The following is an 18,298-nucleotide window of genomic DNA, read 5'->3' as shown; positions in this document are numbered from 1 at the left end:
TATCAGTGCCTCACAACTGACCAAAATGAGGTCAAGGATGCCAGGTTACTCTCCTGTGGCTGTGATCGCAAATCAGTGGTCAAAATCTTCAGAATAAACAAAAACTCCGGTAGCAAAAGCGGAGCCTTTTTCTTTTGCGTCCTTTCTCATAAACCCCATTTCTCATGAACCCCATTTCTGAAATCTTTTGAAGGTTGAATCCAAATGTGTCCCAAACTTTTTTAACTCTCTAGCGCAGTGAATGATAGAAAAAAAGTGAAGCCACTTCTCAGCCATCCACGGTCTTTGTTTCTGTGGGGGGAGGCAGTGCCACAAACATATACCGTATTTTTCGGACTATAAGTCAGTTTTTTTCATAGTTTGGCCGGAGGTGCGACTTATACTCAGGAGCGACTTATGTGTGAAATTATTAATACATTGCTGTAAAATATCAAATAATATTATTTAGCTCATTCACGTAAGAGACTAGACGTATATGATTTCATCGGATTTAGCATTTAGGAGTGACAGATTTTTGGTAAAATTTGTTCTATATGTTCTATATGTTATAGTTATTTGAATGACTCTTACCATAATATGTTACGTTAACATACCAGGCACCTTCTCAGTTGGTTATTTATGCGTCATATAACGTACACTTATTCAGCCTGTTGTTCACTATTCTTTTTTTATTTTAAATTGCCTTTCAAATGTCTATACTTGGTGTTGGGTTTTATTAAATACATTTCCCCCGAAAATGCGACTTATACTCCAGTGCGACTTATATCTTTTTTTCCTTCTTTATTATGCATTTTCGGTAGGTGCGACTTATACTCCGGAGCGACTTATACTCCGAAAAATACGGTAGACAGAAGTTGAAGCTTCTGTGAAGTTGAAACAAGGTAACAAATTATACATAATCATCCCCAAAATAATGACTTGTACCTTATCTGATTTAAGAAGTTTCCTGAAAATTAGATGAAAATCTGCCTGTAACCTTTTGCGATATCTACATTGAAATGAAAGACTTGTGTCGGCCTCCACTATCTTTTTTTCGGCAGAGCAGCAATTATAAACTCACAAGAGTAACATAAACATAAGGAAACAAAGTAGAATCAATTTGGATCAGGCCCAAAATCTAATCAGTTGTTCCTTATCTCATTTTGAACATTTCCTGAAAGTTCCATTAAAATCTACCTGTACCTTTTTGAGTTATTTTGCCAACTGACAGACAGACAGACGAACCAACGGCAACAAATATATACCTCATTGACGAAGGTAATGATAAATTGAATTGAAATTTTGGTGCAGAATAACATACGTGTGTGTATGGTCAGCATTCTCACAAAGAACCAAGTATTTAACCATTAGGTATCTCAAATTTCATATTCAGGCAGTGAAGACGCTACTTCAGAGCTAATACTAACTTAACCCATGCACTTAAAGCAGTACATCTACAGGGTATGATGCATTCCAAAATAAATGTAGCCTACTGACCACAGTTTCTAAATATTATAATATAGGGCATTTTACGTTTATATCTCTCATGAAATTCCACATTCTAATACAGTACTATACGAAAAAAAGGATTGAGCTGAAAAGGAGACGAAACTTGGCTCATTAGGAGCCTGGGCAGCCATTTTGCGACATCCTCTAATTTGAAGACTAATTCGATGTTTTCCAGAAGAGTGCCTGTAGAACCCCTGACCTCTACAAGCCAAAATACTGTCACCTTCTTTGCCTCCTTAAGCTGACATTTTTAAAATAACCTTTGTCCCTTGTGTCAACAACCCAGATTATAAGTGAAGGCAGGGTGTCCATTGGTTACTTATTATCGTCATCATCGTATATCGCACTGCCATGGTTTAATCATACAGCTGATTAATGGTGATTGACATGCTTTACAGATTGTTGGGTTTAAGAGGGTCCCCATCTAAATTCATATCACTTTACTCGGGATGGAGCTGTGGGTTTTTAGACGTGTCAGTCAAATGCGAGGCTGTAATAACTGTAAACCAATCACGACAGTAGGGCGCCGGGTTGGTGTTGCACTGGATAGCGTCGCACTATGATTACTCACGCCAAATTTGCATATTGCTATCCAGATGGCACACAAGTGAGTCAGTAATGTGACATTTGGTGTGGTGTTTTGTTGCACATCGCAGTGACGGCACCCAGGGCTGACAAACACCTTTTAGCCTTGTGCCAAGGTTAACAAAGCATTTGCGCAATCGATTACCACGTCACGCCTGAAGCTTTTGTGGTAACCAGCAAAACATTGATCTGGGAATTTGTATTCAAACAATCAGCTATTACATTCTATTCTGCAGGGTTTTGTGTGGATTTTTCTAAAGTGTGGGTGTAAAGTTTTTTTCTGGCGACCGCACACAGTCAGATGAAAGCAAAGCAATCCATGCAGATACTACCATCAGCGTCATAGCCACAAGTCTGTCTATGATATTGATAATTATTGGGATGATTGCGACAAATGTTAATATTTCACTGCCACAGTAACAGATGGCATTGTGGTTGCATTTGTGTTGCTATGGTAACTGCTACATAACGCATAGGGCCCTAATTTACTAAATGTCTGCGTGTACAAAAACACGTGAAAATAAGAATTAGGCATGCAATCCATTTTGCGTCTATATGCAATATGCAAAATATTTGCTGGTCGTCAGAACATTCACAATTCTGGGAGAAAAAAATGCAAGTATAATTGTTTAGCACACACAGCCTGATTTAATCCCAGGAACCCCATCCCTACTGTCAAGCATGGTGGTGGTAGTATTATGCTCTGGGTCTTTTTTGCTGCCAATGGAACTTGTGCTTTAAATGAGACAAGGAAAAGGGAGAATTATCTCCAAATTCTTCAGTACAACCTAAAATCATCAGCCCGGAGGTTGGGTCTTGGGCGCAGTTGGGTGTTCCAACAGGACCATGACCCCAAAAGCACGCCAACAATGGTCGAGGAATGGCTAAATGAGGCTAGAATTAAGTTATTAAAATGGCCTTCCCAAAGTCCTGACTTAAAAGTGTGGACAATGCTAAAGAAACAAGTCCATGCCAGAAAACCAACACATTTAGCTGGACTGCACCACTTTTGTCAAGAAGAGTGGTCAAAAATTCCAGCAGAAGCTTACCAGAAGTTTGTGGATGGCTACCAAAAGTGCTTTATTGCAGTGAAACTTTCCAAGGGACATGTAACCAAATATGAACATTCCTGTATGTATACTTTTGACCCAGCAGTTTTGGTCACATTTTCAGTGACCCATAATAAATTCATAAAAGAAACCAAACTTCATGAATCTTTTTTGTGACCAACAAGTATGTGCTCCAATCACTCTATCACAAGAAAATAAGAGTTGTAGAAATGATTGGAAACTCAAGACAGCCATGACATTATGTGTTTTACAAGTGTATGTAAACTTTTGATCGCGACTCTTTGTGCAAACTGACTGTTACACATACAGGCTCAGTGGAGCCGCTGCAAAGACAGACAACGGACGGAAAATAATCCACTGCCCTAAGTGTGCATGTCAACATAATTGGAATGACATAAAAAAAATAGACGTATCGTCTATTCAGCAACACCCTTTTATAATGTCATACTAAATACTGGGTAACTTAAGGGGCTGATTGGAACAAATTTAATTGATGTTTTGCTTTCATTTCAGATCCAGGGCCGTGAGGTGGCAGGAGTTGGGCAGTACAAGTATCTGGGAGTCCACTTGAACAGCAGACTGGACTGGAATGACAACAGCAAAGTTGCATACAAGGACATGAGCAGACTCTTTTTCCTGAGGAAGTTTAGGTCTGTTAATGTGTGCAGCAAGCTGTTGTGGCCTGTGCCCTATACTTTGCAGTGGTTTGTTGGGAGAGCAGCACCAGCAAAAGGGACTTCAACCATATTGAAAAACTGATCCGGAATGCCGGCCAAACTTTTGGCACACAGTTGGAGGCGTTTGTGTCAGTGAGGGACAATAGGACACAGGACAAACTGCTCGCCATCATAGACAATCCTGGCCACCCACTCTACCAGACAATTGAGGGACAGCGGAGCTCATAGTCCAACAGGCTCCTTCAGCTTTGTTCCCACAGTGTTAGATTCAAGAACTCCTTCATTCCACACTCCTTCCAGCTGTATAATCACTCACCATACGGCAATAGATATGTGTTTATTACCTGACCATTTCTAAGTTAGCTACCTCTCTTTGTTTATAATGTATATTTGCTGCTGAATGTACTCTTTATTTTATGCTGCCCTTTTTTTTTTGCTGCAGCTGTTACATATACTGTAATATTGTACATGGTAATTGGGATTTGTTATATATTGTATGTATTATATACAAATATAATATAATATAATAATTTAACATAGTATATATTATATAGAGTATATATAATACGTATGTACATATTACATATATGTTATATTTTACATTGCTACTGCAGTACATTTTTAGTTGAGTTTATAACTGCATTATCATTTTCATCCTTACACTTTTCATCCTTTGTAACTGATCTACTGTGTGGAACAATTTCCCTTGTGGATCAATAAACTTTGTCTAAGTCTAAGTCTAATGTAGTGTTTTTTTCAATGTCGTTCCTTTTTTCACATAGTGTTCACATATATATTAACATATCTCCTATTTGATAAAAAGGTCTTAAAGTATGCATTTTTGCTGTATGAGCACATAAGTGCAGCGTCATTCCCATGAGCACACCTTCCAAAAAAATGTGTTCTCAATGTAGCTGCACTTTGGACTGTCGAAATTGCCCATAAAAAGTGGTAGTTTAAAAACATAGCTAAACATGACAGGTAGGAGCATGACTACACGAACGTGCAGTGAATGATTGACTCTTTCCGTAGTGATGCCCCGTATACTACACACAAAATCCTATTTTGAATAATGCGGTCTGCATCATTTTTGAATTTTCCATGCAGGGTTGGTAAATCACATGCACCACGCCTTCATTTTACGAAATATCACACACACAAAAAAGTTGGCCTCCCCTCAGCAGAGCTATTAAGAAAATATATGAGTAGTATAACAAAAGTAAGGTTGGTGGCAGATGCAGGATTTGTTGACACTGGGGTATAAAAAGAGAACAACATGGGCCAGTTACCACAGCCTTCTAGCCTTTGACTCTTCAAAACTCACCACAGATCAAATCAGAGAATATCCTCAACTCTCCATTGCACTCACTTCACAGCATCCCTCTATCCAACCAGCAGCCCTGCCATCCCATTAGCTCTGCCAGGCGGAGCAGTTGGGAGTTCTGAATAGCCCAGAGGAAGAAGTGGAGGATGGGTTACTGAGTCCATTGTGTGTGTCTGAATATTTTGTGCAAAAGCGTGAATGCCGTGCTGAGTGTGTGTCCCACTGGTTCTGTTGACAGCCCAGTGAAACCAGCAGACCCGCAGCCTCCTTTTGCAGCAAAGGGAAGCGAATCCACCAAGGACTTGACATTTAACAACTGAGAAAGAGGGTTCACATTGAACCGCTGAATGTTAACAGTCATAATAGCCTCAATTTGTAAGGGAAAAAGCTTTGGGCTCATGGCTGGAAGTAGTTTCTACCTCGTGATTCCTGTCCCTAGCACAGCATGCTGACCAGTGTGAGGAGGTCGGTCATCCAGGAGGAACTCAGAGTAAAGGGCTAGTTCATGTGGCTCTGGCATCAAGTTTGAATGCCTTCTAAATGCCTCGATGATAGTATTCCAGGCACACCCAACCGACAGGTGGCCCCAAGTTAGAGGGAGGGACCTCGGGGAACGCTTTCTTTTGGGTTCACTTAACCACCATGGAGACTCGGAATAATGTGTAAGCTGTTTCCTTTAATGTTAATAAGGTGGCAATGTTATGCCGAGGTATGCTTATAACAATTTTCTGGACAAATTATACTATTTACAGTGGGTGTGACGCAAAACATTTTCTTCTTCCGCGGAGCTGGGGTAGTAGAAAATATTTCAGAAGCACTGGGTTAGATTTAGAACATGTTGGAGGGATTATGTCAGCTAGACCTGGGAACACCTAAGTGTCCTTTGAGGTGGGCGGAGACCAAAGGTTTGGACATCCCCCCTGAAACTGTTGACCCCGTAATTTAGACCTGTATAAGCAAATGAACGAATGGATGAATTGAGAATGCTGATGAGCTACACGTATAAAACATTGCCAGAAATCTCTGCTTTTCGATTTACCTAAATATCCCATCTGCCACTGAATAAAGCAAAGAAGGCACATTTTAAAATGGGTCCAACAGCTACACTACTCAGACATCATTATGCATTTATATTGCATTTAGAGCATCAGCCTTAACCTCATAACTGCAGATCGCTCCCAGGACACCTCAACCCAGGTTGTTACTGACATAGTCCTGCCTCTCCATCTTGACAAATGATCCCTGATAGTCTGAGCAGAAATGGACAAGACCAGAAGGTTGAGGTACACCTCATATCAGGTTGCAAGTACGGTACACAATGAACCCATATTGTTGAGTGCATAGGCGCCAATCCACTGACAATGCCGAACACCCACGTGGAATGGATGGCAATTGTTTTTCTCACCACCAAGCAAAAACCGCGCATGTTCAGAAATGTAGCATCAGATTTACAGCCCGTCAGAGCACCCACTGGCAGAAATGTAAGTTGGCGCCTATGTTTGAGTGTGACCCAGTGTGTGATACGGCAACAAGACAAAACATTTATTGAAGTAGAGCGTTATGATGTTCTTACACCTTAAGGCTGAGGTGACCCACTTCTTAAACAGTCAAAAACAGTGTAACAGTGTCATCATTCATGTTGCTTTTAGTATATATTTACATAGATGAAAAAAACAAAAATTTTTCCCAACAGTTGAATAACATACCAACTGACTCCATTTGCGGGCTGTTGAACGGCAGACTTCCTTTGAGCGGAGGCGAGGAAGAGGTAGAAGGAAAAGAGGAGGGTCTGTATATCGTGAGCAAGGATAAGCACAGATTTATCTGATGTCTTCTTAAAATAAGAGAAGTAACATCATCAAAACTGCCCTTATCCATGCCTTCATAGTCCAGCCCTCCTCTCCACTGAGACGCACAGTTGAAGAGCACATTCATTGAAGTGGACGACACAGAAAAGACTCCAGTGAAACAGTTCAAAACATGCAGCTCAGATATAAGTGGAGATTTGAACAGAGGAGAGAAAATGGATCAGTTGGGGTTTAAGGCACAACATGATGAAACAATACAATGTGGGTCAGCAGCAACAAACATTACAGTATTGTTACAGTATGTATGTATGTTCTGTCCTGGTTGTTAGTGAGATGTTTCCTAACAAAGCCCAACCAGCTCTTACACCAAGGGGAATACGTGGCAAACACAAAAACAATGTATTAGTGGAACTAACTCAGGCTTTCAGGGGTGTAACAGTACATATTGCATGTGTATTTCTGAAAAATGTGTTCATACATATTGCACCTCAGTGCATTTTATATATACTTAAAAGATGTATTCACTGGATGCTGAATTATTCCAAAATAGTTTGGATGATGTCTTCAAAAATATTCAAGCTGTTCCTGTCAAAGGTGAACATGAATGATCTGATCAAGAGGAGACTTTGATGTGTTTTGTAAATGTGAACATGTGAAATATCCTTCTACTAAATAATCAAGTTGCTTGTGCAGTAGAGAAATGGTACTTGTACCATTGGAGAGGCTGAGCAATAGCCTTAAAAGGCACTGACTTAGTTACATACTGTTTTTTTAACAAAATTATTCATACATTACTTTTTCACTGCTTGCTTGGTTTGAACATTTGCCCATTTTAAGTGTTTGCTTTGTTTGTTTGTTTTTCTAAAAGTGTTTCCGGTAAGTTTTTTTTTTTCATCTGACACTCTTTTGTTAACGTGGCTGTATAGCATGTATAAACTGATGTAAGGGCTGTGGGGCAATTACCAATGCAAAAGCAGTGCATCTGCACCAAGTACAGTGGTTTTAAAAGGACACCTACATCAATATATGAATTGTCGTTTGTTAAAGGGAAACATTATCACCAGACCTATGTAAGCGTCAATATATACCTTGATGTTGCAGAAAAAAGACCATATGTGTTTTTTTAACTGATTTCCGAACTCTAAAAGGGTGAATTTGGCAATTTAAACGCCTTACAATTGATAGTCTGTCGAGCGATGACCTTTCACCCGTGACGTCACAACATTAAGCAATCCGTCATTTTCTCAATCTTATTACACGCACCAAGTCAAATCAGCTCTGTTATTTTCCGTTTTTTCAACTGTTTTCCCGTACCTTGGAGACATCATGCCTCGTCGGTGTGTTGTCGGAGGGTGTAACAACACGAACAGAGACGGATTCACGTTGCATTAGTGGCCAAAAGATGCGAAAGTCCCTCATTTGTTCCGCACACTTTACCGACGACAGCTATGCTATGACAGAGATGGCAAGAATGTGTAGATATCCTGCGACACTCAAAGCAGATGCATTTTCAACGATAAAGTCAGCGAAATCACAAAGGTGAGTTTTGTTGATGTTATTGACTTATGTGGAGAGTGCTAATCAGACATATTTGGTCACGGCATGACTGCAAGCTAATCGATGCTAACATGCTATTTAGGCTAGCTGTATGTACATATTGCATCATTATGCGTCATTTGTAGCTATATTTGCATCCAGCCTTTCCCTCCACCCACATTTAATGCCAAACAAACGCATACCAATCGTTGGTTAGAAGGCGATCGCCGAATTCGTCCGCGCTTCCTCCCGTGCCGCTGTCTGTCGTGATATGGCTCAATAGCTTCAGTTTTTTCTTCAATTTTGTTTTCGCGATCTGCATCCAAACTCCAATTATCCGTATCAATACATGCGTAATCTGTTGAATCGCTCGCGCCGCTGAAATCCAAGTCTGAATCCGAGCTACTATGCTATACCTTTCTGTGCTATCCGCCATGTTTGTATCTGGTGGCTTCACGCAGTGACGTCACAGGACAATAGACAGGTGGATATAACGACGGTTAAAATCAGGCACTTTGAAGCCGTTTTTCGGGATATTGCGTGGTGGGTAAAATTTTCAGAAAAATGTTGAAAAATAGCTCCTCTCTGAGCTGCTACCTTACCGTGGTAGAGGAGTTTGCGTGTCCCAATGATCCTAGGAGCTATGTTGTCTGGGGGCTTTCATGCCCCCTGGTAGGGTCTCCCAAGACAAACAGGTCCTAGGTGAGTGATCAGACAAAGAGCAGCTCAAAGACTTCTATGGAATTATAACAAAAAGAACCCTGATTTCCCTCGCCCGGACGTGGGTCACCGGTGCCCCGCTCTGGAGCCAGGCCCGGAGTTGGGGCACGATGGCGAGCGCCTGGTGGTCGGGCCTGTCCCCATGGGGCCTGGCCGGGCACAGCCCGAAGAGGCAACGTGGGTCATCCCTCCAATGGGCTCACCACTCATAGGAGGGGCCATAGAGGCCGGGTGCATTGTGAGCTGGGCGGCAGCCGAAGGCAGGGCACTTGGCGGTCCGATCCTCGGCTACAGAAGCAAGCTCTTGGGACGTGGAACGTCACCTCACTGGGGGGGAAGGAGCCTGAGCTAGTGCGCGAGGTAGAGAAGTTCCGGCTGGATATAGTCGGACTCACCTCAACCCAGTGGACGAGAGGGTAGCTTCCCTTCGCCTTCGGGTGGGGGGACGGGTCCTGACTGTTGTTTGTGCTTACGCACCAAACAGCAGTTCAGAATACCCACCCTTTTTGGGTACACTCGAGGGAGTACTGGAAAGTGCTCCTCCGGGTCATTCCCTTGTCCTACTGGGAGACTTCAACGCTCATATTGGCAACGACAGTGAAACCTGGAGAGGCGTGATTGGGAAGAATGGTCGCCCGGATCTAAACCCGAGTGGTGTTTTGTTATTGGACTTTTGTGCTCGTCACGGATTGTCCATAACAAACACCATTTTCAAACATAAGGGTGTCCATATGCGCACTTGGCACCAGGACACCCTAGGCCGCAGTTCCATGATCGACTTTGTAGTTGTGTCATCGGATTTGCGGCCTTATGTTTTGGACACTCGGGTGAAGAAGAGGGGCGGAGCTTTCTACCGATCACCACCTGGTGGTGAGTTGGCTGCGATGGTGGGGGAGGATGCCGGACAGACCTGGCAGGCCCAAGCGCATTGTGAGGGCCTGCTGGGAACGTCTGGCAGAGTCTCCTGTCAGAGAGAGTTTCAATTCACACCTCCGGGAGAACTTTGAACATGTCACGAGGGAGATGCGGGATATTGAGTCCGAGTGGACCATGTTCCGAACCTCTATTGTCGAGGCGGCTGATTGGAGCTGTGGCCGCAAGGTTGTTGGTGCCTGTCGTGGCGGTAATCCCAGAACCCGTTGGTGGACACCAACAGTGAGGGATGCCGTCAAGCTGAAGAAGGAGTCCTATCGGGTTCTTTTGGCTCTTAGGACTCCGGAGGCAGTGGACGGGTACCGACGGGCCAAGCGGTGTGCAGCTTTAGCGGTCGCGGAGGCAAAAACTCGGACATGGGAAGAGTTCGGGGAAGCCATGGAAAACGACTTCCGGACGGCTTCGAAGCGATTCTGGACCACCATACGGCGCCTCAGGAAGGGGAAGCAGTGCACTATCAACACCGTGTATGGTGCGGATGGTGTTCTGCTGACTTCGACTGCGGATGTTGTGGATCGGTGGAGGGAATACTTCGAAGACCTCCTCAATCCCACCAACACGTCTTTCTTTGAGGAAGCGGTGCCTGGGGAATCTGTAGTGGACCCTCCTATTTCTGGGGCTGAGGTCGCTGAGGTAGTTAAAAAGCTCCTCGGCGGCAAGGGCCCGGGGGTGGATGAGATCCGCCCGGAGTTCCTTAAGGCTCTGGATGCTGTGGGGCTGTCTTGGTTGACAAGACTCTGCAGCATCGCGTGGACATCAGGGGCGGTACCTCTGGATTGGTAGACCGGGGTGGTGGTCCCTCTCTTTAAGAAGGGGGACCGGAGGGTGTGTTCCAACTATCGTGGGATCACACTCCTCAGCCTTCCCGGTAAGGTTTATTCAGGTGTACTGGAGAGGAGGCTTCGCCGGATAGTCGAACCTCGGATTCAGGAGGAACAGTGTGGTTTTCGTCCTGGTCGTGGAACTGTGGACCAGCTCTATACTCTCGGCAGGGTTCTTGAGGGTGCATGGGAGTTTGCCCAACCAGTCTACATGTGCTTTGTGGACTTGGAGAAGGCATTCGACCGTGTCCCTCGGGAAGTCCTGTGGGGAGTGCTCAGAGAGTATGGGGTATCGGACTGTCTTATTGTGGCAGTCCGCTCCCTGTATGATCAGTGTCAGAGCTTGGTCCGCATTGCTGGCAGTAAGTCGGACACGTTTCCAGTGAGGGTTGGACTCCGCCAAGGCTGTCCTTTGTCACCGATTCTGTTCATAACTTTTATGGACAGAATTTCTAGGCGCAGCCAAGGCGTTGAGGGGTTCCGGTTTGGTGGCCACGGGATTAGGTCTCTGCTTTTTGCAGATGATGTAGTCCTGATGGCTTCATCTGGCCGGGATCTTCAGCTCTCACTGGATCGGTTCGCAGCCGAGTGTGAAGCGACCGGAATGAGAATCAGCACCTCCAAGTCCGAGTCTATGGTTCTCGCCCGGAAAAGGGTGGAGTGCCATCTCCGGGTTGGGGAGGAGACCCTGCCCCAAGTGGAGGAGTTCAAATACCTAGGAGTCTTGTTCACGAGTGGGGGGAAGAGTGGATCGTAAGATCGACAGGCGGATCGGTGCGGCGTCTTCAGTAATGCGGACGTTGTATCGATCCGTTGTGGTGAAGAAGGAGCTGAGCCGGAAGGCAAAGCTCTCAATTTACCGGTCGATCTACGTTCCCATCCTCACCTATGGTCATGAGCTTTGGGTCATGACCGAAAGGATAAGATCACGGGTACAAGCGGCCGAAATGAGTTTCCTCCGCCGGGTGGCGGGGCTCTCCCTTAGAGATAGGGTGAGAAGCTCTGCCATCCGGGAGGAGCTCAACGTAAAGCCGCTGCTCCTCCACATCGAGAGGAGCCAGATGAAGTTGTTCGGGCATCTGGTCAGGATGCCACCCGAACGCCTCCCTAGGGATGTGTTTAGGGCACGTCCAGCTGGTAGGAGGCCACGGGGAAGACCCAGGACACGTTGGGAAGACTATGTCTCCCGTCTGGCCTGGGAACGCCTCGGGATCCCCCGGGAAGAGCTAGACGAAGTGGCTGGAGATAGGGAAGTCTGGGTTTCCCTGCTTAGGCTGCTGCCCCCGCCACCCGACCTCGGATAAGCGGAAGATGATGGATGGATGGATGGATGGACGTTGAAAAATAAAATAAGCAACTGGGAACTGATTGTTATTGGTTTTAACCCTTCAGAAATTGTGATAATGTTCCCCTTTAACAATGTTGAAGGAGAGTGTTTTATTTATGCATATTACTACTAACAGTGCAAAATGTTAAGTAAATACATTTGCAATTCTGTATATTACAATGTCAAATTAGTAAAGTGCAAAGTGATTCACCATAGTACATTGTATTGTTTGTAAAGATAAGATCACAAGTTGTAATGCTTTTTCAAACAAATGTGTTGTTGGCCAACATCCGAAACCAACTTGATCTTAAACGATTCATCAAAGTCAAATTGATACCTAACAGACTGTTTTCAAACTGTGGGTATTTCTCCATTGGCACATATTTTTTATATAACTGCAACATGATTGGGGTAAACGATTTTTGTCTGTTCTGTATCTATTGCATTGTTTTTTGTTTTTTTCTGGGGTTCCACACTATTGTTAATCACAATTTTTCTTTCACTGTATATACTAAGAGGTATAAAGTAGAAACTAGTAAATATTTACAAAACCTTTGACACAAGGTCATTTTACCGTTATTTAAAAAAAAAAAAAAGGAATGGAAAGTGGTAATTGATCAGTGATTGATGCTCACTTCTCATGTCTAACTATTGTAGGATTTTTTTTTTAGGTCTGGCATGGCGTGAAACGAGGGCGGTAAAGGATTTCATTTATGGAATGAGGAGGAAACAAATGTAATGATAGCTATTCTGAAAAGCTTCAATTAGATGGAGTGCATACATCAACACTAATATTTTTATAACGTTTGTTAAAAACTTCAAAAATACACTTTTTTCCGTAAAATGTATCATATGTATTAAAATAATGCTCTTGATCAGTATCCAGCCAAGGAAATAAAATGTAACATTTGGAAGCTTTTGCTTTTAGGGTACAGCTTTCCGGCGAGAAAATCAAATATTTTGACGTCAGGACATACTTAACAATATATATTTGTATTATGGCAATATGCAAACAAGTCTTGTCCGAAGACAATGATAACCTTAACCGCTACATTGTGAGCATGGACACCTAGTCTTTCTCTTGTTGCCTTGCTCAATAATAATTCCAATATGTCGACCTCGAGCATTCACACTTTTCCTATTGTGGGTAATTTTTTGGAGCCCAAAAAATAAATGACGGTTTGACCTTTAACACCATGCACTTAGCTAGGTTATTTATTTAAGATGTCTATGAATTGTTTGCAGATTGTTGTTGAAATGTTTTTAAAAGTAGTGTATGTACGGGTACACCCCTTGAACAAGAGTATAAGGACTAAACTACACACAGCAAAAGAGTTCTATATAAGAAGGACAGGGAAATACACAGGGTAGAGGCAAAACACTACAACTGAAACGTCAGGTAAAAGCTGCCTCCAAACACTGAACAGTAAAAAAAATCTATTTCAAAAATTCTGATGACATTTCATTAGTCTTCAACACTGATATGGTAGACACAAAAATGACATATCAGCGATTAGAGACAACTGTGACCCTTTGACAATGAAGAGCCTTCCCTACCATGGTGACTTTGGGAGCGGACCGGCCAATGTTTTTCTCCTAAAAAACAGAACCAAGTGGTTATTTATCAAGCTCATCCGTCTCTACTTTAATACAACAGACACTTCCAGTAACATGTTCATAAAGAGTTACAAACATTCAGAAATGAGCAGAAATGGGAAGTTTCCATGGGAATTACCAGTACAAATTTAAGTAGAATGTATAGAAATCTTTAAACCATATTTTACTTAAAACAGGCAGGTTTTGTATTTAGTATACCAAATTACAATAACATTTCCATTACAGTAATTGCCAAATATTCCAAACTTTGTCCATAATATTTCTTTAGTTCCCCAACTGAAAATTCCATGGAAATTGTTCAGAAATCCGCAGGAAATTTCCCAAAAATATTCTGCCCTTTTGTCACCCTAGTTACATTTGGAAACTATTTAATTCCCTTGCATTTTTTTTTTAGGTTCACCCCCTTAAAAAATATGTATATTTCTATGGGTGGTTTATTGCAGTGGTCCCCAACCTTTTTGTAGCTGCGGACCGGTCAACGGTTGATAATTGGTCCCGCGGCAATGCGGGGGGTATGGGGGGGGATTTTTTTTTTTTTTTCCTTTGTCATGTAAAAGGCAGGTTTTTGTCATGAAAAAGGGAGTTTTTTTTGCGTTGGTGCACTTATTGCAAGTATATCACATGTTTTTTATGTTGATTTAATAAAAACAATCTTTTTTTTTTTTTTTAATTACATTTTTTTTTAATTAATAAAAAATTCTTCTGCGGCCCGGTACCAATTGAGCCGTGGCCCGGGCACGGGCTAGGTGGTTGGGGACCACTGGTTTATTGTACAAGAAAGAGACATAATATAAAAACAAAAAAACTGAAAAAAAAGATGAATGATATCCATTTATTGAAATTCAATTAAGGGGAATACATAGTTGATTCAGCATTCTGATACACACAAAATATCCCCCCACTTTTATTTGGGTACTTTTTCCTGTGTGAATAAAAGACATCCATTCAAACCTGCATGGGAAATACATTTACAATAAGAAATATGGTGTGTTCTTATCTTATTAAAGGGGTATACATAAAGAGGATCAAATCCCTTTGCCCCCACTGTATATGTACCATATCTTTCGAAGTATAAGTCGCTCCAGAGTATAAGTCGCACCTGCCAAAAATGCATAATAAAGAAGGAAAAATAACATATATACTCAGTGGCCTAGTGGTTAGCGTGTCCGCCCTGAGATCGGTAGGTTGTGAGTTCAAACCCCGGCCGAGTCATATCAAAAACTATAAAAATGGGACCCATTACCTCCCTGCTTGGCACTCAGCATCAAGGGTTGGAATTGGGGGTTAAATCACCATAAATGATTCCCGGGCGCGGCACCGCTGCTGCCCACTGCTCCCCTCACTTCCCAGGGGGGAAATCAAGGGGATGGGTCAAATGCAGAGGACAAATTTCACTACACCTAGTGTGTGTGTGACAATCATTGGTACTTTAACTTTAACTTAATATATAAGTCGCACTGGAGTATAAGTCATATTTTTGGGGAAATTTATTTGATAAAACCCAACACCAAGAATAGACATTAGAAAGGCAATTTAAAATAAATAAAGAATAGTAAACAACAGGCTGAATAAGTGTACATTATATGATTCATAAATAACCAACTGAGAAGGTGCCTGGTATGTTAAAGTAACATATTATGGTAAGAGTCATTCAAATAACTATAACATATAGAACATGCTACAAAGTTTACCAAAAATCTGTCACTCCTAAATGCTAAATCCGATGAAAACTTATGCTTCTAGTCTCTTACGTTAAAGAACAAAATAATATTATATGATATTTTCCGGTAATGTGTTAATAATTTCACACATAAGTCGCTCCTGAGTATAAGTCGCACCACCGGCCAAACTATGCAAAAAACTGTGAATTGCAGTCCGAAAAATATGGTACTATACACTTCATTTGTATTTTGTGTAGTGTTTTTTTATTTTAATTTATGGTACATCTTACTCAAAGCTTAAGGTGTCCTTCCTCTTGGTTTCATGTCCTTCACACATAAGGAGAGGATATCCATGAAAAGAAAGATGGTGATAAAAAGTAAGCGCCGTCTTTGCTCCCTGATTCCACATTGCCATGCGGCACTTTAATCTATCAATATCGATTTCCCTTCCCCCTTTTCATTGATGCTGCCTCCCACGCTGGAGAGGTGTTGCCCAGAACGATATGCGTGACAGTGCTGACAGAAAACCCTATGACCAATTGAATTAGTACAGTAATGATAAGAAAGGGTGGCCTATTAAAATGAACACAGCTAAGCCACAAATAGGCTGAATAGCAAACATTTCAGAGTTTCCACATGAGTGTACTGATAACTGATGGGGGTTGACAACATGGAACCCCTTGTGAAAGAAACATTCAAACAGCTCATGTCAGCTTTTCAATGCTCATGTACACAATGGATGAGTAGAGGCAACGCAAAATTCAATAACCACTGTCTTTTTGTTGGAGCTTTCGTCCCTCCTTAACAACGTGTCATTCTATTTACTACACTTTTGGAAACACAACCATATAGTAAAGTGCATATTAAACTAAACCGAGGAAATAACAACATTATTTTGTTGGTGTATTAAGTTTGGGGCCATCTGTGAGCTGAGTAAAAGATGTAATGGTCACTAGTATTAGCATTAGTACCAGGACACTTACACACAAACATTAGTACCAGGACACTTATACACAAACAAACATTCAGCTATGTCAAAAGTGTCAAACTCCCAGCCCATAAAAACACAATTCGGTTACGATTCAGGGTTTTGATTCGATTTTAAATAGAATAGTTATGCATCTATAATTATTATATTGTATATTATTATTACATTGTATATTGGTCAGATATTGTATATTAGTATTATTTATTCTACCGTATTTTTCCGAGTATAAGTCCCTCCGGAGTATAAGTCGTACCTGCCGAAAATGCATAATAAAGAAGAAAAAAAAACATATATAAGTCGCACTGGAGTATAAGTCGCATTTTTGGGGGAAATTTATTTGATAAAACCCAACACCGAAAATAGACATTTGAAAGGCAATTTAAAAAAAAAATAAAGATTAGTGAACAACAGACTGAATAAGTGTACGTTATATGACGCATAAATAACCAACGGAGAAGGTGCCTGGTATGTTAACGTAACATATTATGGTAAGAGTCATTCAAATAACTATAACATATAGAACATGCTATATGTTTACCAAACAATCTGTCACTCCTAATCGCTAAATCCAATGAAATCTTATACGTCTAGTCTCTTACGTGAATGAGCTAAATAATATTATTTGATATTTCACGGTAATGTGTTAATAATTAGTATAAGTCGCACAAAAACTGTGACCTATAGTCCGCAAAATACGGTAAATGTAATACTTACGTATTATAAAAAAGTCTACAAGGCTCCTCCTATTGCCACTGATGCATGCAGTATATATATATATATATATATATATATATATATATATATATATACATATATATATATATATATATATATATATATATATATATATATGGCTTCACGGTGGCAGAGGGGTTAGTGCGTCTGCCTCACAATACGAAGGTCCTGCAGTCCTGGGTTCAAATCCAGGCTCGGGATCTTTCTGTGTGGAGTTTGCATGTTCTCCCCGTGAATGCGTGGGTTCCCTCCGGGTACTCCGGCTTCCTCCCACCTCCAAAGACATGCACCTGGGGATAGGTTGATTGGCAACACTAAATTGGCCCTAGTGTGTGTGTGTGTGAATGTGAGTGTGAATGTTGTCTGTCTATCTGTGTTGGCCCTGCGATGAGGTGGCGACTTGTCCAGGGTGTACCCTGCCTTCCGCCCGATTGTAGCTGAGATAGGCGCCAGCGCCCCTCGCGACCCCGAAAGGGAATAAGCGGTAGAAAATGGATGGATGGATGGATGGATATATATATATATATATATATATATATATATATATATATATATATATATATATACATGTCTTAATCGGATTATCCAGAGAATAGTGCTCGATACCGTATTAGAGCGCAATATGTATGTGTGGGAAAATTCACAAGACTACTTCATCTCTACAGAACTGTTTCATGAGGGCTTCCCTCAATCGTCATGAGATTGAGGGAAGCCCTCATGAGACAGTTCTGTAGAGATGAAGTAGTCTTGTGATTTTTCCCACACATATATACATATATATATATATATGGACCACTAAACAAGAAGACCTGGATTTAGGAGCATATACATATACACTTGTAGACAATATTGAAACTACTCAACAGATTTCTAACAAGAAAATACGGAAGGGAGAGGCTTCTGCAACAAAGACCAGAAATGCCAGGAATTGGAGAATCTCTTTGGTTCAGATACAAACTGTTAGGAATAAGGAATAATCGTTATTACCTTTTGAACCCTAATAAGAAA

At 41.7% G+C, this 18,298-nt stretch overlaps 1 protein-coding gene across 6 annotated transcripts in view; it reads right to left on the bottom strand.

Annotated features, from left to right (window-relative positions):
• Positions 1-18,298, bottom strand: part of LOC133557815 (protein shisa-6) — a 260,224-nt gene that overhangs the window by 61,687 nt on the left and 180,239 nt on the right. For 4 of the 6 annotated variants that reach the window (XM_061908631.1, XM_061908632.1, XM_061908636.1 and 1 more), the window contains exon 5: positions 13,847-13,885. The exons of the other annotated variants lie outside the window; for them this stretch is intronic. In XM_061908631.1, coding sequence (XP_061764615.1) covers positions 13,847-13,885 — 39 coding nt within the window. The remainder of the gene's footprint in view (positions 1-13,846; positions 13,886-18,298) is intronic. 6 annotated transcript variants of the gene reach the window in all.

This window comes from Nerophis ophidion, linkage group LG08 (assembly GCF_033978795.1).
Source record: "Nerophis ophidion isolate RoL-2023_Sa linkage group LG08, RoL_Noph_v1.0, whole genome shotgun sequence".
Taxonomy (NCBI): Eukaryota; Metazoa; Chordata; class Actinopteri; order Syngnathiformes; family Syngnathidae; genus Nerophis; species Nerophis ophidion.
Note: the sequence above shows the minus strand (reverse complement) of the source record. Positions and strands in the feature narration are given on the sequence as shown.